This window comes from Prunus mume, linkage group LG5 (assembly GCF_029339155.1).
Source record: "Prunus mume cultivar Tortuosa linkage group LG5, ASM2933915v1, whole genome shotgun sequence".
NCBI lineage: Eukaryota > Viridiplantae > Streptophyta > Magnoliopsida > Rosales > Rosaceae > Prunus > Prunus mume.
Genome location: NC_142702.1, coordinates 21,932,098 through 21,953,977, shown reverse-complemented (window position 1 = coordinate 21,953,977; position 21,880 = coordinate 21,932,098). Strand labels below are relative to the sequence as shown.

The 21,880-nt window shown below is 36.7% G+C and overlaps 6 protein-coding genes, 1 non-coding gene and 1 pseudogene across 8 annotated transcripts; all 8 read right to left on the bottom strand.

Annotated features, from left to right (window-relative positions):
• Positions 1-1,646: 1,646 nt before the first annotated feature.
• Positions 1,647-3,792, bottom strand: LOC103332112 (S-adenosyl-L-methionine-dependent methyltransferases superfamily protein). Its single transcript, XM_008234809.2, is given in 2 exon segments — positions 1,647-1,862; positions 1,864-3,792. Coding segments are annotated over 2 exon segments (1,431 nt in total). The 5' UTR covers positions 3,204-3,792; the 3' UTR covers positions 1,647-1,771.
• A 137-nt stretch (positions 3,793-3,929) lies between these two features.
• LOC103332052 (RING/U-box superfamily protein) lies at positions 3,930-4,770 on the bottom strand. The gene has a single exon (XM_008234743.3). It carries the CDS (start codon positions 4,768-4,770, stop codon positions 4,189-4,191), a length of 582 nt encoding a protein of 193 aa, XP_008232965.1. The 3' UTR covers positions 3,930-4,188.
• A 1,171-nt stretch (positions 4,771-5,941) lies between these two features.
• On the bottom strand, positions 5,942-6,955 carry LOC103332053 (Late embryogenesis abundant (LEA) hydroxyproline-rich glycoprotein family). The gene has a single exon (XM_008234744.2). The coding sequence runs from the start codon at positions 6,857-6,859 to the stop codon at positions 6,179-6,181; it is 681 nt and encodes a 226-aa protein (XP_008232966.2). The 5' UTR covers positions 6,860-6,955; the 3' UTR covers positions 5,942-6,178.
• A 4,835-nt stretch (positions 6,956-11,790) lies between these two features.
• On the bottom strand, positions 11,791-11,863 carry TRNAA-AGC (transfer RNA alanine (anticodon AGC)). The gene has a single exon. It is a non-coding gene; the product is annotated as a tRNA-Ala (tRNA).
• A 461-nt stretch (positions 11,864-12,324) lies between these two features.
• Positions 12,325-14,089, bottom strand: LOC107881228 (desiccation protectant protein Lea14 homolog; annotated as a pseudogene). The gene is made up of 2 exons (XR_016127154.1): positions 13,506-14,089; positions 12,325-12,883 (listed from the first exon to the last, which is right to left on the bottom strand). The product of XR_016127154.1 is annotated as a desiccation protectant protein Lea14 homolog (transcript).
• A 142-nt stretch (positions 14,090-14,231) lies between these two features.
• LOC103332055 (desiccation protectant protein Lea14 homolog) lies at positions 14,232-16,542 on the bottom strand. Its single transcript, XM_008234746.3, has 2 exons — positions 15,163-16,542; positions 14,232-14,727 (listed from the first exon to the last, which is right to left on the bottom strand). The coding sequence occupies exons 1-2, from the start codon at positions 15,366-15,368 to the stop codon at positions 14,487-14,489; spliced, it is 447 nt and encodes a 148-aa protein (XP_008232968.2). The 5' UTR covers positions 15,369-16,542; the 3' UTR covers positions 14,232-14,486.
• Positions 16,543-16,686: 144 nt separating this feature from the next.
• On the bottom strand, positions 16,687-17,840 carry LOC103332056 (desiccation protectant protein Lea14 homolog). Its single transcript, XM_008234747.2, has 2 exons — positions 17,489-17,840; positions 16,687-17,195 (listed from the first exon to the last, which is right to left on the bottom strand). Exons 1-2 carry the CDS (start codon positions 17,689-17,691, stop codon positions 16,955-16,957), a joined length of 444 nt encoding a protein of 147 aa, XP_008232969.1. The 5' UTR covers positions 17,692-17,840; the 3' UTR covers positions 16,687-16,954.
• A 2,400-nt stretch (positions 17,841-20,240) lies between these two features.
• On the bottom strand, positions 20,241-21,695 carry LOC103332057 (desiccation protectant protein Lea14 homolog). The gene is made up of 2 exons (XM_008234748.3): positions 21,334-21,695; positions 20,241-20,989 (listed from the first exon to the last, which is right to left on the bottom strand). The coding sequence occupies exons 1-2, from the start codon at positions 21,537-21,539 to the stop codon at positions 20,677-20,679; spliced, it is 519 nt and encodes a 172-aa protein (XP_008232970.1). The 5' UTR covers positions 21,540-21,695; the 3' UTR covers positions 20,241-20,676.
• Positions 21,696-21,880: the final 185 nt, after the last annotated feature.

The following is a 21,880-nucleotide window of genomic DNA, read 5'->3' as shown; positions in this document are numbered from 1 at the left end:
AACCACGTGGCGCGGAGCAATCAAGACATGAGTGGTTTGGACGGTCGGGTGACTTTTTTTAGTGGTGGGTTGTGGGGTCCACTTTTCTTAGAGGGCTCCACGTAGTGTGTGTGTGACGGAGAGAATTAGAGATAGATTCGGATGTTGTTTACTTCCCTTCATTTTTTTTGTTCTGTGATGGGGATGGTTTTAGGGATCAATTTAAATTTTAAAACTTTGGCAAGTTTATAACGAAATTAAGTAGAACAAAAATTAATTGTATGAAAAGTTGGTAGGTTTTATATCCTACACAAGAACAATAGGTTTTTTCTACTTCAAAAAAGTCTATAATTTAGGCATTGAAAGCTCGTGAGTTGAATTCTCACAGAAAATATGAGTGAGTAATTTGTGTATGAAAACTATCTTACGAATAAGAATTTTAGCATGACTCGCCACGATTTCGTTTTTCTTTTCCTTTTGGTTTTTTGTCAAAGTCGCCACTATTTCTTGAAGTGGTAATTATTTTCCTTAATAATTGAGAGGTATTATTTTCCGCTTCAGACAAAACCTAAGATCTAGGATGGAAAAAAGAAAAGAAAAAAGAAATCCCAAATTTGCACGGTAAATAAAATTGGCATGAGTTGGCATCATAACTCAGAGATTTTAGGCTTACTTTTAACCGCTAAAATAGGAAGTTGTAAAGTTTCAACTTTCTAAGGGATTTTGTTTAGCTATTATTTTACCTTGATTCGAGTACAAATTAACTCTCCAGACGAAAGATAGTTGTTTGTAATTTATTAAACTTTACAAGAGGGTTTTTACACTTTTAAGCTGTTAATGCAGCTTTTGAATCTTTCTTCTTTATCTTTTCTTCGGCATGGGACCTTGGAATCTTGCTCGTTGGCGGAATACGTCAGTTTCTGGTAGAGACCTGGGCCAGTCGGCCCACTGGACAGCAATCCGAGTCCGTTAAAAGAATGTGCATCGACTGTCGACATTTGAGTCACAATCAATCAGTTTGAAAACGAGTTTTACCCTTGAGATGAAATTATGATTGATGTCCACTCTTTTTCATGCAGTAATATTTATTTGGCAAAAGAAAAAAAAAATGCTGCTATTTGATTTGCAAACAACTATCAAGTGAGGGGCCTGAAGCCCATGGATCACAAAGACTCTTCCTGCCCTCACGTCGCAGGACCCTTCAAGATGCAGGCTCTCACATTAACTCTCACATTTTTTTATTCTGGCATCATGTTTTTGGCAAGGATTTGGCTAGGTAGTCACCCGCACGTTGATGCATTACGAGTCTCATGTGTATCAACGGCTAGAAACTATCCGCTTATGTGTAAGCAACTGATCCTAACATTTTGAAAATATTTGAAGTTGGGCAACTGCTACATCTACAAGTTTCATGTTACTGGTCTGCACAACAATATACCTAATATTAGTGTCTTTTTCTTCGACTTGACATTTGTGGACCCGTATCTGCAGCAAGGAAAAATGGGAAAATTGATGACTGAAATTGACAAACAGCTCCTACAATGCAAAATGGCCGTGTGAACTCCTCTAATTTCTGGTCATTATTATTGTATTGACAAGAAAAAATGGACTCTGCTGAAACTTTTCCCTTGTGGCAGAAAAAACTAGGCATACACATCACATTCACATTGAACCTCATCTAACTGGAAATGAAATCATATTCAAAATTTTAAGCTCATGTAAACACAATAAAGATTATCAGACATAAGATCAATTATGCGATTATCAGACATAATTAAGATCAAATCTAAGATTACCGGAAAGGTCTACCGGGCTTTTCTAATAGAGCAGAAAAGAAAACCTCTTTATCATCTTTATCAAGCTTTGGAACAACAACCCATTTGCTTCTTATATCTCAGCATCCTAAGGGCTTCCAAATAATCACTCAAATCCTCCTTCAAACAGAAGAAGCTGTCAACCCACAAGAAACCCCCAGGCCTCAGAGCTCTGTCCCAATCATACAAAACAAAGTCCAGCAGCACAAAATCAATCCAGCCATCTAGAAATCTTGTTGTGTGGATCAAATCCAGAGTGTTATCAAAAAATGGCAGCCGTTGATTGATCGTCAAGTAAAGCGGGACGAGTCCACGAAGAGCTATCATTTCGTTGAAAGGTGCCCCAAGATTGATAGTTGCTGAGACAATAGTGACATTGAATTCCCTCATCCTGGCTGCAAAAGTCCCAGTTCCTACACTAAAATCCAGTCCAATCCTGATCTCTCCAGGCTTGATGTTAAGCACTTCAGGGATTAGGAAATCTGCAGTCACATTTGAATTGGTGTCTAGATATGCTGGTTTGATCCATCTGGGCTTTTCATGGTCTTGAAGATTGAAGCAATCTGCACATTTGAAGAACCCCTTTTGAGTCTTTTTGCTTGCCAAGCAAGTAAAGTTCTTGCACCTGTAGTTGCTCCACCGGACATTTCGATTATCAGGGAGCTTCCACATGGACTCATGAATTGGAAATGGCTTGCTGTATAGCTTTGGAGCCCTGGAAAAGCACCTCCTCCTTGGAAGTGGATCACATCCATGAACCATTAGCTTTTGAGCCAGCCTCCAATCATCATTGCAGATTTCACCAATGTCATAGTCCATGTATTCTTCAAGCTCTTTCTTCACAGCAAAGCAAGCATGGCCAATACTGGTGAAAGTTCCATTGGCTCCCATGAAATTCTGCTTTCCTAATCTATTCGGCTTGATCTTGACATACTTTCGAATCTCCTCGATCAGAAAGTAATCTGCAGGCTCATCGGACTGCTGCTTCCGTTTTAAGAGAGGATGGATGTCTTTGGCACCACTGTTCATCTCATGAGTCTCTTCATTCTGTGACAGAGATGTCTGCACTGACTCAATATGCCCCAAAATATCAGCAAGAAAGGAACTGTATTTCAGCACATGTTTCGATGAAGACGGCTCTGGTTCTGAATCTCTGAACTTGTCGAGCTCTTGTTGGATTTTCTGAATAACAGCTTCAAGAGTTCTTCTCACGTGGCTGTCTGGCCTGCTTTGGCTCTCAGGGTTTACATAATTGCAGAGAGTATCAGTGACATGAAATGATCCGAGAGAGTTGAATTTGGATAAAGTACCAAGAGAGATGAGAAGAGCAAAGATACTTAATACAAAGATCGAGCTGCGAATTCCTCCTCTCCATGTTCCTAACTTCTTAAAAAGATCAGGTTTCCTCATATCTTTCACACTGAGATGAAAAGCTGGAATTTGTATGCTGCTACAGAAAAGAAAAGCAGCTTTCGAAATAAGCGCTAACCAAATATAATCCCAATTATTTTCAGCAACAATTCAAATCTAAAGGGTGCATAGAGATTGGAAGCTTTGAGATCAGAGTCCAAAGGTTGCATTTGTTTTATTTGATCGAAGAGCTTATTGGGCTGATTTTCATGAGCACTTTATCAGAATGCAAAAGTCATTGAGAAGGATTGATTTCTTGTTTTATTAAGAATATGGGGATCAGGTCTTCTTTATCCTCACTTTTTTAATCCCTTTTCCTTCAAATCTAACGAAAAAAAAAGGCGAAGGGTGAATTAATCAAACATTAGAAATGTGGTAATTATGTTATTATGCAGTGTGATTAAGAGACATCTAGAGGATTAGCCGCAACACTGAACAAACACGTGCTACACTGTTGCTGCATAATGCTTGCATAGTTAAATTTGACTTTTTTTTAAAGCTCCAAGTCTCCCCCCTTTCGAGAAAAAATAGCAAATATCTTATGGAAAGCTGAATTGAAGCACAAGCAACCCTAACCCTATGACCCTTGTGATTGAAGAAAGAATTGGTACCAGATTTACTGTTGGATTGGTTTTTTCAAGTACTCAACATGATTAGGTACCAAGCAAGAAAGAAAACACAAGTTGGCAACCATGTATGTAGATGATTAAAAATGAATTCGAAAACTTTATCATCACCCAAATCAAAGTAATTAACATTAATCAAATTCCATGAGACACAGTTGTTTGTGCTTAACCCACTTCACTAATGTCACAAAATCAGTACCCGAAGAAGAAGAAGAAGAAAAAACCAAATTTACATTTCCCAATTCCCAAACGAACACAACCAATAGAAAACAGAAAACCCTAAACCCAAAACAAACAACTAAAAATAAAAAATAAAAGGATTAAAACCCAAGAAGATATCAGTCAATCAGGACAATCAGTCACCTCCTCCATCTCCGATCGGCAGGGTACTGAGACAAAGGCACGACCTCCTGCAACGGAGTGGACAGAGGCGTCGGCAACGGAGAGTTCCGGCAAACCGGGCACGACCCGTTGAGCTTGAGCCAGGCGTCGAGGCACATCAGGTGAAAGTAGTGCCTGCACTCGGGCATCATCCGGAGCATCTCGGCGTCCTTGTAGTCGCACAAGCAGATGGAGCACGTGGATGAATCGGCGGCCGCCACGTCCTTGGAGAAGGAGAACTTGGGGTAGGAGTTGATGACGCTCTGGTGGATCCCGACGACGGCGTTCTCATCGTCGTCTTGCTGCTGCTGGTCGTTGTCATCCTCGGCGACGAAGATGATTCGGGGGAGGATGATGCCGTCGGAGTTGTTCGGGTTCCGGTTCGGATTGGGAGGCGGGTGGTGGTGGTGGCGGGAGACGCGGCAGCAGATGTAGGAGGCCAGGAGGAGAGTGGAGAAGAGGACGAGGAAGCCGAGCGCAATGGCGATGCCGTAGCCGAGTCCGAGGGTAGTTAGGTAATTTTGGGTGGAGGGGTGGGTGGGGTTTGGGGCGGACGACATTGGAAGAGGAGGGGAGGAGGAAGGGGGGTTTTAGCCATTGGGAGTTGGGTGGGATTTTTTTTGGGGGGGTGAGAGGAGAGAAGGTGGGTGGGTGCTCCAGCTGCTGCATTTAATACTCACACCAGAGACAGCATTAAATTGGTGGGAAAATGTGAGTGGTGAGTAAGTGGTTGTGATTATCACCCTAATTTTCAGGGAAAATTTTGGGATATCACGATTTTGCTATGTTACATGATATTATTAGTCAGAAGAAGAAAATCGCGTTATCCATGTTACAACTAAAATTTTCTCCTAATTTTCTCTCCTTTTTATTGCTTCATTTTTTTGGGTGGTGGGTAGAACGACTCTTAGGATTTGATTTTGTCTGTATTTGCATGGTTTATGGGTTTTGAATTGGGCTTGGGCTTTTGTTTTTCTTTAAGTTAAGAAATAAAAAATAGAGCTATTAATACAATATAGTCCGTATTCGGATCTCTCGGTTTAAATGCCTAAATCTAAGTTTACACTAACAAGGTTCAAAATCTGTCTGCAATTCAATGTCATTTTTCAGTGGACTAGACCTCATTGACATTCATACAACTAAATTTAAGTATTATGAAGCGAGAGACTTTTGTGTAATTTTTAAAACATTGTCATGTTATATAATCAATCCACATGTGTTATAAAGTGGATAATTTTCAATATTATACATTAAATTATAAACTAATTTTTGAAAACAAAAATGAAGTAAAATCCCTAGATTTAGAATGTTAAAAGATCATGAAGGGTTCATGAACTTGCCATGTTGGGAAAGTAGACGAGATCTTTCTCCTTTCTAGCTAAGAGCTCTGTATACCCTGAGCTTCGACTTGAATTGTTTTTCTTTTATACAATACGTGTGATATTTTGATCAACGCGATCTTCTTTGATCAAAGAATTTGGATTTGGCCCCCAAAAGCCAGACCACTTGGAAATAATTAAATGTCATTGAAGGAACGTTGGCATCCAAACTAATCTAAAATTATTAATTTGTTTAAATATCCTCAGGAGAGCTGTTTACATAAGCATGTCATCACACATACGCTATTTTATTTTATGATCGATAATTGACTTCTGGGCATTAGCTATAAGTACCGGCAAAGTGTTGGAGTGCAGTGATTCAATATTGAAGAAAATCAGAATAAACAAAGACTAAATGAAAGGGATGACGTATCATATTATATGCTTAATAATCTAACGATATAATAACAACTCTCTCGTGAGGTCAATGTGTTCGCCTCTTGTATCGAGTTTGTTTAAACTCTTTGGTGAGGGTATACCATTGAGTTAAAGTACAGTTCTACGCATTTACGTATCATATAACCATATTTATAAAAGCTTACATCCATATACTCCGTATATTCTACTCACTCTTCTCCACATAAAAAACTTATAAATAAACTACAAACCTAGTGATAACTTTCCTCTTGCATTTTTGTTCTTGAATTGCCTGGCTGGAAATGTTAACTGTCATGGTACAATTCATCTTCACAACCACATGTCTCTTGATAATATTCCACATATTCACCCTCCCTGGAATTCTAGAATAGCTACTCATAGTCAATAACCCCGATCCCACGTCCGCCCCAAACTTGGGATTGGATGTGAGCCGATCAGTTATGACATCAACAGCTATATTCATTCTCATGGTCCGTCGGGCCTTAGCCTGGCCCGGCGAGCCATGAGCCTCCCCCACCACCACACCATGATAATATAGAGTGGTGGTGGTGGTGTTGTACTTAAACGAAGCCGCGTTGGGATTTTTCACCGACACATCGGCTGTTAACGATATGTTGGAGCCTGGCTTAGGGGTTGTGTTGTTGTTGATCAGCTCCAGCCTTGTAACTGTGACTTTGTTCATTTTGATCTTTGGCTCCTTCAAGCGGAACACAGTGAACGCCAGAATTATGATCACCACGGCTAGGATTAAGAGCAAGGCTGTTATGCCGCCACAGCAGTAGATGAACTTTTTTAGTCTACCTTTTTTTACGGGAAGGGCGGCCTCGTCGGCGTCGCTGCTCTGGCCGTTGGCGGCGGGGGCTAGTGGTCTGACCTGCTCCTTATCCACCATGGCTAGAGGGTTGAGAAGATATGGGGAGGAGAGAGGGGTTAAGGAAAGCTGAGGTTTTGGAAGAGTTAGTGTTAATATGTAAATGAATGTAGTGTATTTTTATAGTGTTTGTTTAGGGGGAAGTGGGAGTATATATGTATATGATGGGCTAAGTTTGAGTTTTTTTAGGTACAGAAACACTATAAAAATATGAACATATGACTTTTTTTAGGTACAGAAACACAATTATGAAGGTTAGATGTGGATTTAGGCCAGTTAGCTAGAGTATTGAACTCGTCCCATTTTTACCCAAATTTGAATCCCTCTCTTGTTAGATGTGATGAAGAGTTTTTATTTATATTTTCTATATTGATATTGTAGATATGCAAAACGCATCGTTTTAGGGATAATTGAATGAAATATGAAAGAACTGAATTGCTGCACTAGAGTAAGTTAATTAAATTCCGATATAACGATATGATAATTCTGAGAGAGATTGATTTTATGCAGACGGGAGGTCTCTTTAAGGATTGTCAAATATGGTTGTGCTGGTGCCTACTTGAGTGAGACAAACCATATGAAATTCTAAAAATAATTATTTCATGCAATTGACTATTATCATCTAAAATAGAAAATTATTGTAAATGAACTTTGGGTGTGTTTCTAAAATCCGTTTCATATATGATTTTTTTTTATAATTTAAGCTCATATATTAAGTATAATAATGAATCTCTCCTTATTATAATTCGTATAATTATTCCGTAGTGTGCCACCAACTTTTAACTACTTTCTCATCTTCCATTTATTTATATTAAATAAATGGATGGAAGGAAGGAAGCCTTTCTTTCCCCGGCACTCTTTTGTTTTGACAAGATTTATATTTATAGTTAGCATCATAACATTTCATCTACCAGCATTACTACAATATAAAGAGGCTTCATAACGGAAAAGGCCTAACCTTCTTTTTGACTAGATTTTACTTTGTAAAGTACAAAAAAGATAGATGTTGCTCATTACCTACTACTTCCACTATGTGACTAATTGCTTGGCGATTGTTTCTTTAACCATCTTCTCTTTGCCTCGCACCGAGTGCAAACAACATAGTGATCCCCACTGCGTGGCTAATACAATTAATTTAATTTAATTTTGATTAAATGAGACGGTGATGCGTGAGAAACTATTATATGATACGTATTGAAATGTTATTAAATTATATATTATGTGTTATAATATTAGTGGATATTTGTTCTATGTGATTTGTGAGTTGGATTCCAACCTTCATATATAGGATCGGACCAAATTCCCAACCTCCCACCTTTTGGGCCTGTCAAATTTAAAGCCATGAGACAAAACACAAATGTTGTTGCATATCAAACCTAACCAAAGCCCTTTAGAATCTTGCAGGCCTGATTCTCTCCATAAGTTTCGCCAAAACCATCTGAAACAAAGCATAGCAATAGAAATCAAAGAGATAACTAAAGTTGGGTGTAAAAACTTGTATGCATATTTGCGTGTGTTGAGTGCATATACAAAAATTAAGCTCCAAACTAATGTAGATGACTTAGAGCATCCACAATGATGCTCTCTATTTCTTAGCTAAAATTTAGCTAAAAATATAAGAGCATATATAATGGGCTCCCTAAACCATATCCTTAGCTAAATTTTAAGGAGGAATTGAAAAAACTCACATCTAATCCATGCTCCTTATTCAGCTCCTAAAATAAGGAGATCTCTAGGAGCTCCTAAATCTGAAGGAAGAGAAAGGACTCTTATTGACTCCCTAGAATTAAATGCTTCTTTATTTAATATTATTTTAAGCATTTATTTAAAACCAATTATTTTTTATTGTTGCTTTTGTGTCCACACTTTATTTAAAAATTGAATTAAAAAACATTAAAAACATTTATGACTCTTTAAACTAGGGAGTATGGTTGGAGTTGAAATTTTATAGAGAGCTCTTAAAATAGCTTTATAGTGTTTTTAGCTAAATTTTAACTTACAAATTTTATGGAGAGGAATCGGGAGGAATACAAATGTAACTCCAACCATGCTCTCTATCCACCTCTTAAAATAGGGAGTCCTCTAGGAGCTCCTAAATCTGAGGAGAGAGAAAGGACTCCTAGTGACTTCCTATAATTTAATGTTGCTTTATTTAATGAGTATTTCAAATTTGTATTTAATGCTAATTATTTTTTATTTTATTTTTTAATAGAGATGGACCAATCAAAAAAGAGTTATAGCATTTATGACTCTCCAAATTAGAGAGTATGGTTGGAGTTGAAATTTTTTAGAGAGCTCCTAAAATAACTTTTTTATATTTTTAGCTAAATTTTAGCTAAAAAATAGAGAGCATCATTGTGGATGCTCTAAGAAAGCTATTTTAGGAGCTCTCTATAAAATTTCAACTCCAACCATCCCTAATTTGGAGAGTCATAAATGCTATAACTTTTTTTTGATTGGTCAACTTTATTAAAAAATAAAATAAAAAATAGTTAGCATTAAATAAAGGTTTGAAATACTCATTAAATAAAGCAGCATTAAATTATAGGGAGTCACTAGGAATCATTTCTCTCTCCTCAAATTTAGGAGCTCTAAAGGACTCCCTTTTTTAGGAGGTGGATAAGGAGCATAGGTTGTAGTTGCATTTTTATAAAGGAGTTTCACTAAAATACCCAAAATGAGCCAAAACACTTTATAAACACACCCAAAACCCATCATTACACACACTCAAAACTCCATTTAATAAACACACCCAAAAAATATACAATTGTTGACTTTGGGGTTGATTTTGGGTGTGTTTCTATGTTTAAATAGTGTTTGGGTTTTTTTATAAATACATGTCTAGGATTGGGTTTATTTATAAATTTGTATTTTTATAATTCTTCACTAAAATTTGTCTAAGGAGGTAGTTTGGGGAGCCTATTGTGGATGCTCTTAGTTGTGGAGACTAGATATGAGAACACAAAAACATCTACCGTTAAATTCAAAGAAGCTTCTGCTGGACCTAGCTGGCTACTTTCAAGAATATCAATACATGTTCTTTCCCTTGACTAAATCCTTGAAAGCAACATAGTTTTTAAGGGTCCAGGGAAAGAAAAATGAATCCATCATTGGAGTAATTGCATCAATTTTCCAAAAGTCAGATAAGGATATTTCGTTGTCTATGGTGCTTGCTGCAAGTCTCTTTACTTTTTCTCTCAAGTTTCAACCATGGTGGTTTTGGATTTTGGTTCCTCACTGCAAACCAAATCATCTTTAAAAGATGAATAAAAGCAGCATCAAATTATTGCAGTAATGGGCTCGTTTGGTACATCGGACAGTACTAAAAATTTACTAAAGATTTCATTCGGTTATTTAATCTCTGCATAGGAAAATTAAGCAAGGAAAAACAAATTGAAGATTTCATTCAGCTAGTTTAGGTTGAACAAGCTAAAACTTAAGTACAAAAAATGTTTACAAAAAAAAGGCATATACAATAATCAGGACAAGTATCAGAGAAAACTACAACAGAGAAACTCCAGAAAATACTGTAAAGTCTATAAAAAATCCCAGACCAAAAAGAAGAAGAAAGCAATAAGTTTCCAGCCTCTTCCGAGTCAGAATTTTCATTGGCAGTGGAAGTCCTGGATTGCCTGCCTAGCCAAACTAATTGTCAAACTGCAATTCATTTCCCCACTTCTTCTTTTCTTCACCAAACCCACCATACTCACCTTCCCGCTCAGCTTGGCATAGCTCTTCAAATTCAAAACCCCTGAACTAATATCACTGCTTGATGATGATCTACCATCAAGCTTTGCCTCCACCGAAACGCTTTCACCTGTTTGCTGTGCCTCATCTTAATAGACCCTTTTGGAATTGTTCCTTCTCCAACTGTAAAACCCTCATGTGACAGAACCAAAACACTCTCATCATATTTCAACTTTCCCCAGTTTTGATTCTTCACCTTAATTTCTGCCCTCAGTGTCATGTTGATGGCAGTGGATGTTCCAAGCGCCGTGCTGAAATTCTCGACAGAAATTGCAGCCAGCTTGATGTTGGGATCCTTGAAGCGAAACACAGTGAGGCAAAGCACCCCAAGCACTACAATCTGGAGCAGAACAAGTGCAATGACAATTCCACAGTATTTGATTCTTCTTCTCCTGGGAAATGACTTGGGAGAAAATATCGTGGGAGAAAATGTTGTTATGACTTCTTCTTCTTCTCTCTTTGAGCCATGGGGTTGCTGCTGCTGATGTTGGTCCTTCTGATCAGCCATGTTTGAGTTCTTGAGAGACTATGAACATGAAAAATGAGTTTTTTATGTTTTTTGTTTTCTCTATTTGCTCTGTGACCAAAACAACCAAAAGTGAAAGGCAGTGGGGAAAATTTGGTGAACTAACGTGTCCGTGACTTTGAATGTTCTGCCATGAAGGTGTGAAGGAGGAATATCTCAGCCTGGTTTTCTATTTGGACTTTGACAGCCGCCCTGAGGAGGAAAGTCTTACAGGGGCTTAATTAATTAATTAATATTATTCATAATAAAAAAAGAGGGTTTTGGTCTAGTAATTACTGAATAAATTGTCCTAATTGTAATTGGCCAGCCACCACAAGAAAATGTATTAACGGTAAGTGTTGACATATGGGGTTGAGCGCAATTTTGCATGATCCCACATGGACGTATAAAATAAGATGGAGTTTGTTCGTTGAGAATATAAATAATTGGATGGTGGAGTTTATAATTTATAAATAAACTCAATATGGTTTTTTTAATTTATAAGAGAGAAACAGGAGAAATTTTTGAGAGAAACAGGAGAAATTTTTGTATCTTCTAGATAGGTGACAGAGCCAGTATGCAAAATCATTAAAATTTGACGTCAGAAATCTTTTGGTTTTAACAAAGAACACTGTCTGAGTTTGTCTCCCAAAAACTCATACAAATGGACAAAAACAAGGAGGAAGAATTGGAGTGGAAGTGGAGATGCGGGGTATCGATCCCCGTACCTCTCGCATGCTAAGCGAGCGCTCTACCATCTGAGCTACATCCCCGTTTGACTATTATTATTAAATTTTAATATTTTGTATCCAATCCAATGTGACTGAGACACGTGGCATAACTAGCCACCACTCAACATATCTAAGCTGAAGTAAGGAGGTTTTCACTCTTTAGACTTTACTACATTCATACTTACGGCTTAACTTGATGTTTAGTGAAGCAAATATAGTAGGAGATGAGTTGGCAAATTTTAGTGATCCGCTTAATAATCCTTGTATTTGCTTTTATAATTTTCGAAAAAATGTGGCTCTAAAAAATTTATTTGATATTCGGTAATTATGGATTTATAGAGGATCCTCTTTTTAATTTTAGAGCCGAACCATTAAAACGAGCCTTTGGATATATAGAGGATCATCTTTGTAATTTTACAAAACCCTCATTTGCTGGATTGGTATCATATCGAAATATGAGGCCTAACTAGTTTCGTTGTGCATTTAGACCCACCAAACAACAGTTAGGATTATAGTCCATTTTAATTGAATAAGTATGGTCCAATTTAGCCCACCAAACAGGGCCTTAACATATAAACTCGGTCTTATTTGGGTAAGAATCCACAAAAACCATTACACAAGCTAAAAGAATCCCTTGGTCTTCTTGGCTCATGATTTATATGATGAGCTTAATTTCGTCATTAATATAGTCATGGTGAATTTGTATTTCTTAACCTTTTGGGTTATTATGGATCCCAACCAATGAGATCTTTATTTTAATTTTTTTTCCCTCTCCAAGGCATCACAGAGCATTAATTAATTTCCTTCAACAAATTGGTAAACAGATCAGAAATCTTGAGCTGGCCCTGTTGTTTGCAAGGGATTGGCAAGGAAACGGCCCCAATGATAGGAAGCTTAATTTGGATGTTGAAATCGATCTCATAGTCAATATCTGCATCTTCAGAAATGTCCTTTGCCAAGGTCATGAACATACTGAATGGCACCTTTGCCAACACAAGCAAAATGGACTCTTCTCCCGGCTTCAGTGACGCAGGCTCTTTCAACGTCGCTGATAAAGCATCGCTGCTCCACTCATATGCACATATAGAGTAGAAAACAATCAATATATTCCAAATGAGCTTGCATAAACATACAATTTAAAATTCATTTATGTTCACAAAAAGACGTTAGTTTTTGACAGATAGTTTAGCATGTTATGTTATCGGATAAAGAATCCAACATTGGAAAGTTGAGAAACCTAGTAAGGACTTATAAGAAGTTGGGCTACTCCCCACATTGCAATTAGTTTTGGGGTGAAACCTCAACTTTCTTCATGGTATCATAGCGGGTTGTCCACGTGTGAAACCCTAACGCCACACGTGCTCCACATCACCAAAATGTGTTGTCCACGTGTTAGGTTTGAAAATTTGTCACACGTACGGGGGCGTGTGAGAATGTGAAGGTAAAGAATCTCACATTGGAAAGTTGATAAACCTAACAAGAGCTTATAAGGAGTTGGACTACTCCCCTCATTGCCAATTGATTTTGGGGTGGAATCTCATCTTTCTTCATCGGACACATAATGAAAGAGATCACAAGTGTTACAGGTATGCTTATTTCAATCATTACGAGACTAAAATCACCATATGAGAAAGATATAAACGCATGATTTTAAACAACCGGTAGTATGAAATTTGAATCAAACCTGCCGCCGCTGCTTTTCAATTTGAAAGAGGCCCGACTGACGGGAAGATAAAACTCGAAGGGGTTGTACACGGAGATCTTGAAAACGAGTTCTATAGGAGTCGACGTTTAGGTTTTCAAATTGAAGGCCCACAATAAGCGCAGATCTTTTCTTCATCTCAGCCAATCTCCCTTCCAAAAAGCCCTTGGCCAGGTTCACTACATAGTTTTTGGCATTGCCCGCCAACTGTGACACTTTCCAAAACGTATTCGAAAACGCAGAAGAAACAAAAGTTGCACTTCTTTGCATAATTATTGAAGAGGAATAGATATTTGTAAATTTGTAATTAACTTTGAGCTTATTTGTTATGCTCCCATGGACAAGGAGAGCTTAGGTTGATGTATATATGGCCAACCATGATCCTTTTCTTGCATCTCTTTCTTGTATATAGCTCCAAAATATAAATAAAGAACTGGGTTCCTTTTATTTCCATCCGGTAAAATAGAATTTGTTCTGTAGATTCACCATGTTGTGGAAGCAATATTTCGGGTCTTTTACTTGTTTAATAAGGCCACTATATTCCTTCTCATCCCTTTCCCCTGTTGTTCTTGCTTGTGTAATTCCCCAACTTTGGCTCTGGTCAAACTTGTTACGGTTTTATTATATTTTTAATTAAATAATTAAGAGCATTAGCTTGACCGAACTCCTAAATTCGATTATCCTTCTCAATATGCCTTGTATATAAAATAAACATTAAAAAAAACTTCAATATATTTTTTTAGTACAAGTGATTGGGGGAAGGGGTTTACACAAATACTCATGGAGAATTTTGAACATCTGCTCACATAGATCGAGGTGGAACAACTCAACCAACTGAACTATATCCACCCAAAAAAGGGTGCTAAGCAAAGACAAAGTCCATTTCTTAATGTACTTATATTAACAACAAAAGAAAAGTCACAGAATTTAATCAATGCCATAGAATCTCAAAGGTGATATGGATCAGAAGAGGCTGGGAAGCTTGATCGCACCCTTCTTGTTAAGTGGTATGGTGAAGTTGCCAAAGACAGGAAGGTCAATGGTGAGGCCTATATCCAGCTCATAATCAATGTCCCAATCTGCTCCAATATCTTTTGCCAAGGTCAACAATATGTTATGTGGCACCTTTAATAGTACCTCAAGCACAGTAACGTCCTTTCCTTCAATTGAACCAGGATCTGGTACAGTTCCAGATACAATCTCCCTACAAATTCACATGTACACATACAAATCAAGTCACTTTATATATATGAGCATGGCATAGAAACTAATCTTTCTATTTTTTTATCAAAAAATTATGTATCGATCACATTTGAACTCGAGATCTCCTCCGACAAAGTAAAACCAACACCACAACACCAATTGTATGTTCTGTTCAAATTTTTATTATGTTCTCTATGCTTTGAATTTGACAATCTTGATCCCTTTGCCTAATTTGACCGTAATCTATTTCGATGTTTGACATTCTTGATTATTACGCACTATGAAAACGAAAATAAAGGCCCAAATTGACGAAATTGAAAACACAAAAATCAAATTAGAAAATTCAAGTAAAACACAGGGATCAAATGAGCATCCATAACAAAAAAATAAACAAATAAAAATTGAACCCAAAGTGTTAGAAAGTGAGAATTGGAACCTGCCAACACTTTTGAGGTTGTAAGTGATATCACAGATGGGGAGGTCAACTCCATAGGGATTGGTCACAGAGATTTTTGCAAGGTACTCAACAGATCCAAAGCTCACCGTCTTGAAATCCACATCTGTGACTTCTGCCTCTGGCTTCTTTACATGACCCACTTTCTCAGCCACAAAGTTCTTGGCTTTTTCCAACAACTCAGACATCTTCAGAGCGCACACCAACAACAAAATATTAATACGAACAAAGAGATCAGCACTAGATTAGATTTAGCACCTGCAGGCTTGTTGCTGAGATTTATGTTTTTGGAGCTATTTATAGGAGGTGGATCTTCAGTGGATTTATTGGGTAAAATATAGAGGAGGTAGTGGGTGCACTGGGTTTGCGCCACGTGGCAGGAGGTCGGCAGGAGGACGATTGACAATCTTACGTGTCCGCTAGTGTTTCCTCCGTGTTTAGAGATCTGTGATGGATTTATGATGCTTAACATGAAAATTTGTACTAGAAGTAAGGGTTGAGATAAGATGGGATGGGTCTTTTTTTTAACTCTGGACAATCTAGACGGTGGAGAGTGATGTTCTATTTAATTGGCTGGATGGTGGGTCCAATTCTCATCGTCAAATCCGGTGCCTTTATCCGACCAAAAAAAAAAAGTTTGGGTGGCTTTATAGTCGCAGTGGATAAGTCACAAGGGGCCTAATTGAATAATTTGAATATCCATCGTACATACAAAACCCTCACACACGCTAGTAATGCAATAATTTCATTAGTAAATTGCCGAATTGTGTCCCGGACTATCACGTAATTTTCGAATTTTCAATTTGAACCATTTTTTTAGTAAATTGCCAAAAATAGAGAGCTGGAGATAAGGGGAAAGAAGAAGAAAAAAAGTGAAGAGTCACAGAGAGAGAATGGGTTGAAGGAAAAATAATATTTAAAAAGAGAGTGGGAAAGATGGAGAGAGAAAAAAATGACAGAAAAAAAAAAGAAGCATTCATTTGGTGTTAGGAATGAAGATATGTTTTGAAAAAAAAACATTTTGCAAAATTACAAAATTACCCTCCTTAACGAGTGGATGCGAATATTCGAATTAACCCGACACGACTGTTAACTTAACGGATGACTAACGGGTTCATCCGTTTTCAACCCGACCCATTAAGCTCAATCTAAATACTAATAATTTCGTGCAAATTCGTGTTATATTAACGTATCGTGTGTAATATTGACAAGTCTAACTCTAGCTAATAAAGACACTGATATTTAGGGAGCTATTATCATCATTAAAAAAGTATAATGGACATTAACTTTAAAAATCAAAGTACACATATAGTACTTTAAATGTCCAGAGCGACCGACATAAACTTTACTTGTTTAATAAGGCTTATATTCCTCCTCACCCCTTTCCCCTCATTGCTATTGTTCCTGCTTTGTAATTCCCCAACTTTGAACAAACTTATTAGGATTTTTATGATATTTTTAATTAAATTATTAAGAGCCCTTCCAATATCACTGGTATATAAAATATTTTAAAAAAACTTAAATATTTTTTTATTATAAACGATTGAGGAATGAAGGTTTACACAAATACTCATATAATGTCCGGGAGTTTCGAACCTCTGTCCACATAGATAGAGATGGAAGAGCACAACCAACTGAAAACAAAAAAACAAAAAACCTTAAACACTCGTGTGTTGAGCAAAGACAGAGTCCATATCTTAATGTATTTAAATTAACAACAAAAGAAAAGTTACAGAACATAACCAAACCCATAGAATCCCAAAGGTCATATGGATCAGAAGACGCTGGGAAGCTTGATCGCTCCCTTCTTGTTAAGTGGTATGGTGAAGTTGCCAATGACAGGAAGGTCAATGGTGAGGCCTATATCCAGCTCATAATCAATGTCCCAATCTGCTCCAATATCTTTAGCCAAGGTCAACAATATGCTATGTGGCACCTTCAATAGTACCTCAAGCACAGTAATGTCCTTTCCTTCTATTGAACCAGGATCTGGTACAGTTCCAGATGTAATCTCCCTACAAATTCACATGTACACATACAAATCAAGTCACTTTATATATACGAGCATGGCATAGAACTAATTTTTTTTTATTTTTATCTAAATATTGTGTATTGATCGTATTTGAACTCGAGATCTCTTCCGACAAAGTAAAACTAACACCAAATGTACATGTTTTGAGAATGAAAACACAGGAAAAAATTAATGAAATTGAAAACACAAAAACCAAATTAGAAAATTCAAGTAAAACACATAGATCAAAAGAGTATCTATAACAAAAATAAACAAATAAAAAGTGAGAATTGGAACCTGCCAACACTCTTGAGGGTGTAAGTGATATCACAGATGGGGAGGTCAACTCCATAGGGATTGGTCACAGAGATTTTAGCAAGGTACTCAACAGATCCTAAGCTCAGCGTCTTGTAATCAACATCTGTGACTTCTGCCTCTGGCTTCTTTGCATGACCCACTTTATCTGCCGCAAAGTTCTTGGCTTTCTCCAACAAAGACATTTTCAATCGAAGCACACTCCGACAACAAACTAACAGCTAAACAAAATATTAATACAAACGAAGAGATCAACACACTGGATTAGGTTTAGGGCTTGCAGGGCTTGTTTTTGAGGTTGATATTTGTGGAGATATTTATAGGAGGTGGATCTCCAGTGGATTATTGAGTAAAATACTAGACGAGGTTGTGGGTGCCTTGGGTTTGCGACACGTGGCAGGGAGGTCGGCAGGAGGACTAGTGACAATCTTACGTGTCCGCTCGTGTGTTCCACCGTGTTTAGATATCTGTGATGGATTGATGATGCTTGACATGAAATTTGTACTAAAAGGAAGGGTTGAGATAAGATTTTTATTTTTTTTGGTCGGATGGGGTTGAGATAAGATGGGATGGGTCTTTTTCAAAAGTTTGGACAATCTTAACGGTGGAGACAAGGATGTTCTATTTATTTGGCTGGATGGTGGGTCCAATTCTCATCGCCAAATTGGGTGCCTTTATCAGATATACACTAGATTCCCTCACACGCTATTATAGTATGAGTTAGTGCAGAGAATGTTCAAATTATTGAACTGAAAAAGAAGGATAGATAGATGTCTGATTAGGGTAATTCTAGCTAGTGAAGACATTGATATTTCTATTTAGTTTTACCTTTCATTTGCCTTTTCTGCCATTCTGTGGCCGATCTATATTGTATGTGTGAATATATGTGCTTTTGGTTGCTAAATCGGAGATTTTAGTGATTTTTGAGTTGTGTATGATTCTCTCTAGATCAATTCAATATGTTATTACGTTTGGTCATTGAAGAAAATTTATCCATATTTACTTTGTACTTTTGTTTGTTTATTAATAAAAAATTCCGATTATTCTAAAAAAAAAAAAGTATTATCAATATTAACTTTAAAACTAAAGGACACATGTAGCAGTTTAAAAACAGTACATAACCGATATAAACTTCAAAAAGAAGAAAACATACAGAATGCTTTGAACTAAAGCTGCTCACAAGCTTTATGAACTCAACGTACTGAAGCTCATCATGCTCGACTTGTACTTTCTTAAGTGAACACAGCTCATACGAGCGAATTTCGATTCAAACTCGAACGGTATCCAGTCAATTTTTTCACAATTCTAAAATTTAGTGATTAGACTTACAATTTCTATAGTCTTTCTAGAAATAAAAGTAAACATTAAATCATATAAACCAAGGATAGCTCCATAGACTAATTTTCAATAAGTTTTAACATAAACCAAATAGTGTGGATTGAACATCTAAGATACCTAGATTGATCTTAGGTTCTTTCAGTTCATATCATAGATGAAAAGTTATTTTATGTAAAAATATTGACTAAGTATGAAAAATGGGTTTTCATTTTCTTAAGATAATTTTTGCTTTTCTTAAGAGACTTAATGAGCCATTATTTTTAGCCTAAATATTTTGCACTAAAACAGATTTTTCATATTTTGATTTTAGTGGGAATTTGATTTTCTAGTATTTTATTTGAATCCAAATGGGGTACATTTAAAAACTTAAGTAAATGGAGTAATATTCAAAGACATTTACTTAAATGAATCATACTCAAGTGTTTTATATTTTTTTGATGCTCAAGTCAAACCAAAGATAGATTAGAGACGGAGAGAAATTTTTATTGTGGGTATGTAAAATTCAGTGGAAGCTATTCGCTGAGACTAAAGTATCATAAGGACAGCTACAAAAGTTGGTTTTCAAAGAATCATACTCAAGTGTGATGCTCAAGAAACCAAATGATCATGGAACTGTAACAAAGTAACTAGTAACCTCAGATGTGCTGCACTGCACATGGCGCATGTGGTGGCTAGATTTGCTCTTCATGATTGTAATGAGTGTATTATTTGGGTAACTAAATCGGTATTAGAACAGGATTTTCAGCCAATTAATTTACATATTATTTTTTCTTATGATAAGAGTCGAATTTAACTTCTACATATATACTATTTCTTTTGCTTGCCAATAGAAAAACACAATTAGGGATAATGTAAAAATTTAAGACGATTCTCAGATGTAATGCAGATTATGGGAGGAAGGAAGTATTTTTCTCTTATTGTTTGTAGGTATTGATATTGAATATGATTAGCACCAAAATAATAGAGCATGTCCAATATTAGCAAATGGGATTGAACTTTGACGTGGGCTTGACCTGGGCCTATATCTTGATTTGATTTAAATGTCTAGAGCCCAAAATATACTGGCGTAGTAGAATTCTATAGTGGGAGCTTTATCTAAGTCTTCGGATGAGACTTTACCTTTTAACCATTGAATCAAAATGGTTAATCGTTGGATCAAATTGATTAGTTTGATCCCACAGTTATAGAATGGCTCCACTATCATATGAAAACCGTTTACACCCAATCCAATATACTAAAGTATGAACAAAGGAAATTAAATTTCAACTCAAACTACAAACTGTTTTTTCATTGTCAAAACTCGTGCAGTTTATCAATTTAGATAAGTTGTAATTGCTAGAAAAGTAAAAAAGGAATGTGCTGAAATAAATAATAATGAAGTATAAAAAAGTCTAAATTATTCCCAATGTTAAAATAGGTATAAAGTTGGAATCCCACTCCTGTAAGGAAAAAGAAAAAAAACACTACCCCGATCCCACCAGAATAATACATTGCTACTAAGCACAGTCTTCCCAATTCTAATTCAACGCTGCAAAAAAAGCAATTGACATAATGCTTCTTCACATGGTAAAATCATATACCATTTCTTATGGGATACAAGATGAATAAAAATTCCTTTTAATCTTTCATAAAAGATAAAGTTCATTTAAATCCCATTAGCAAGGAAAACATCATGCAACATCTCAAACGTTATAACATAACCAAATTGCTCGTACATTCACGACAAGAATTCAACTTTCACTTTTCTAATTTTTAAAATGAACTACTTATTCTTACATTTTATGACAGAGAAATAATTCGACTTTCCCTTTCCCCTTCTTTAGATTTTACCTCTACTTTGTTGCCTCTTTTGGAATCTCCTTTTTAGTCTCTTTTGAAGCTTCATCCTTTGAACCCCAAATAGCTTCAGATAAGGTGGGAAGCTTGATTTCGCCCTTCCTAGATAGAGGTATGGTAAGGTTCCCAACTAGAGGGAGGTCAATGATGAGACCCAAATCCAGCTCATAGTCAATGTCCCAATCCTTGGCAACGTCCCTTACCAATGTCACAATTATGCTATGTGGCACCTTCACAGGCACCTCCAACACAGTAGTGCCACTTGACTTTACTGAGCCAGGATCTGGCATGTTCCCAGATGCAATGACCCTAATTCACATGTATATATACATACAAATCAGAAAAATGATCAATATCAAGCGATTGTTATATCGAAGCTCATTCAGACATCTCAAAAGGGTTTCGATTTTGATCTCATCATTTGTTGATTTCAAAATGGGAATTCGATTTTTATCTCATTCCTTGATTTCAAAAAACGAAACACTTTTAAATGGTTTCATCTGAAGCCGGACCGTGGCATTTTTTTATTCATTGAATGAGCATGGTCACAAAAATTATAGGTTCTTCAAAACCAACAGCAGGATTAAAATGGCCACAAATAGATCACGAGTGACAAAAGAAAAAAGATGTAAAAACAAGAGTTGAATTGAAACCTGCCAGCGCTTTTGAGGGTGTATTTGACCTCACAGACGGGGAGAGGATGTGAATAGGGATTGTTGACAGACACCTTGGCTATGTAATCCGCAGAGTCAAAACTCACCTTCTTGAAATCGACGTCTGTGAGACTTGCATCTGGCTTTGGCACATTTGCTATCTTATCTGCCACAAAGTTCTTGGCCTTGTCCACCAACCCCGCCATTTTCAAAGACGTATGAACCAACAAAAAGGAAGACAAACCAAAGAAAACTAAAGATGAACAAACCAAGAGATTGATTTAAGCCTACTTGTAGCCTTGTATTCAGATCGAAAATTTCATTTGGGTTATATATAGAGGAGTTGCATCACTTGATTTGTGGGATTGTGACAAATGTAATGAGATTGATGTGAAGAAAATTATCATATATATATATACGTGTTGGGATTATATATTCCGCACTTGATTGAGGGTTAAGATTGGATCATGGCTATGTATTAGGTCAAATGCAGCCTTAATTGCATGGTAAGCTCCACCAACCAGATCTCCCTCTTTTCTATCTTACA

Excerpts from the sequence above, each read along its gene's own strand:
- LOC103332053 (XM_008234744.2), bottom strand. The coding sequence starts at position 6,859 with ATGGTGGATAAGGAGCAGGTCAGACCACTAGCCCCCGCCGCCAACGGC.
- LOC103332056 (XM_008234747.2), bottom strand. The coding sequence starts at position 17,691 with ATGTCTTTGTTGGAGAAAGCCAAGAACTTTGCGGCAGATAAAGTGGGT. Across the intron at positions 17,196-17,488 it reads ACCCTCAAGAGTGTTGGCAG|GGAGATTACATCTGGAACTG; the intron begins GTTCCAATTCTC and ends GTGAATTTGTAG.
- LOC103332057 (XM_008234748.3), bottom strand. The coding sequence starts at position 21,539 with ATGGCGGGGTTGGTGGACAAGGCCAAGAACTTTGTGGCAGATAAGATA. Across the intron at positions 20,990-21,333 it reads ACCCTCAAAAGCGCTGGCAG|GGTCATTGCATCTGGGAACA; the intron begins GTTTCAATTCAA and ends CATGTGAATTAG.
- LOC103332055 (XM_008234746.3), bottom strand. The coding sequence starts at position 15,368 with ATGTCTGAGTTGTTGGAAAAAGCCAAGAACTTTGTGGCTGAGAAAGTG. Across the intron at positions 14,728-15,162 it reads AACCTCAAAAGTGTTGGCAG|GGAGATTGTATCTGGAACTG; the intron begins GTTCCAATTCTC and ends GTGAATTTGTAG.
- LOC103332052 (XM_008234743.3), bottom strand. The coding sequence starts at position 4,770 with ATGTCGTCCGCCCCAAACCCCACCCACCCCTCCACCCAAAATTACCTA.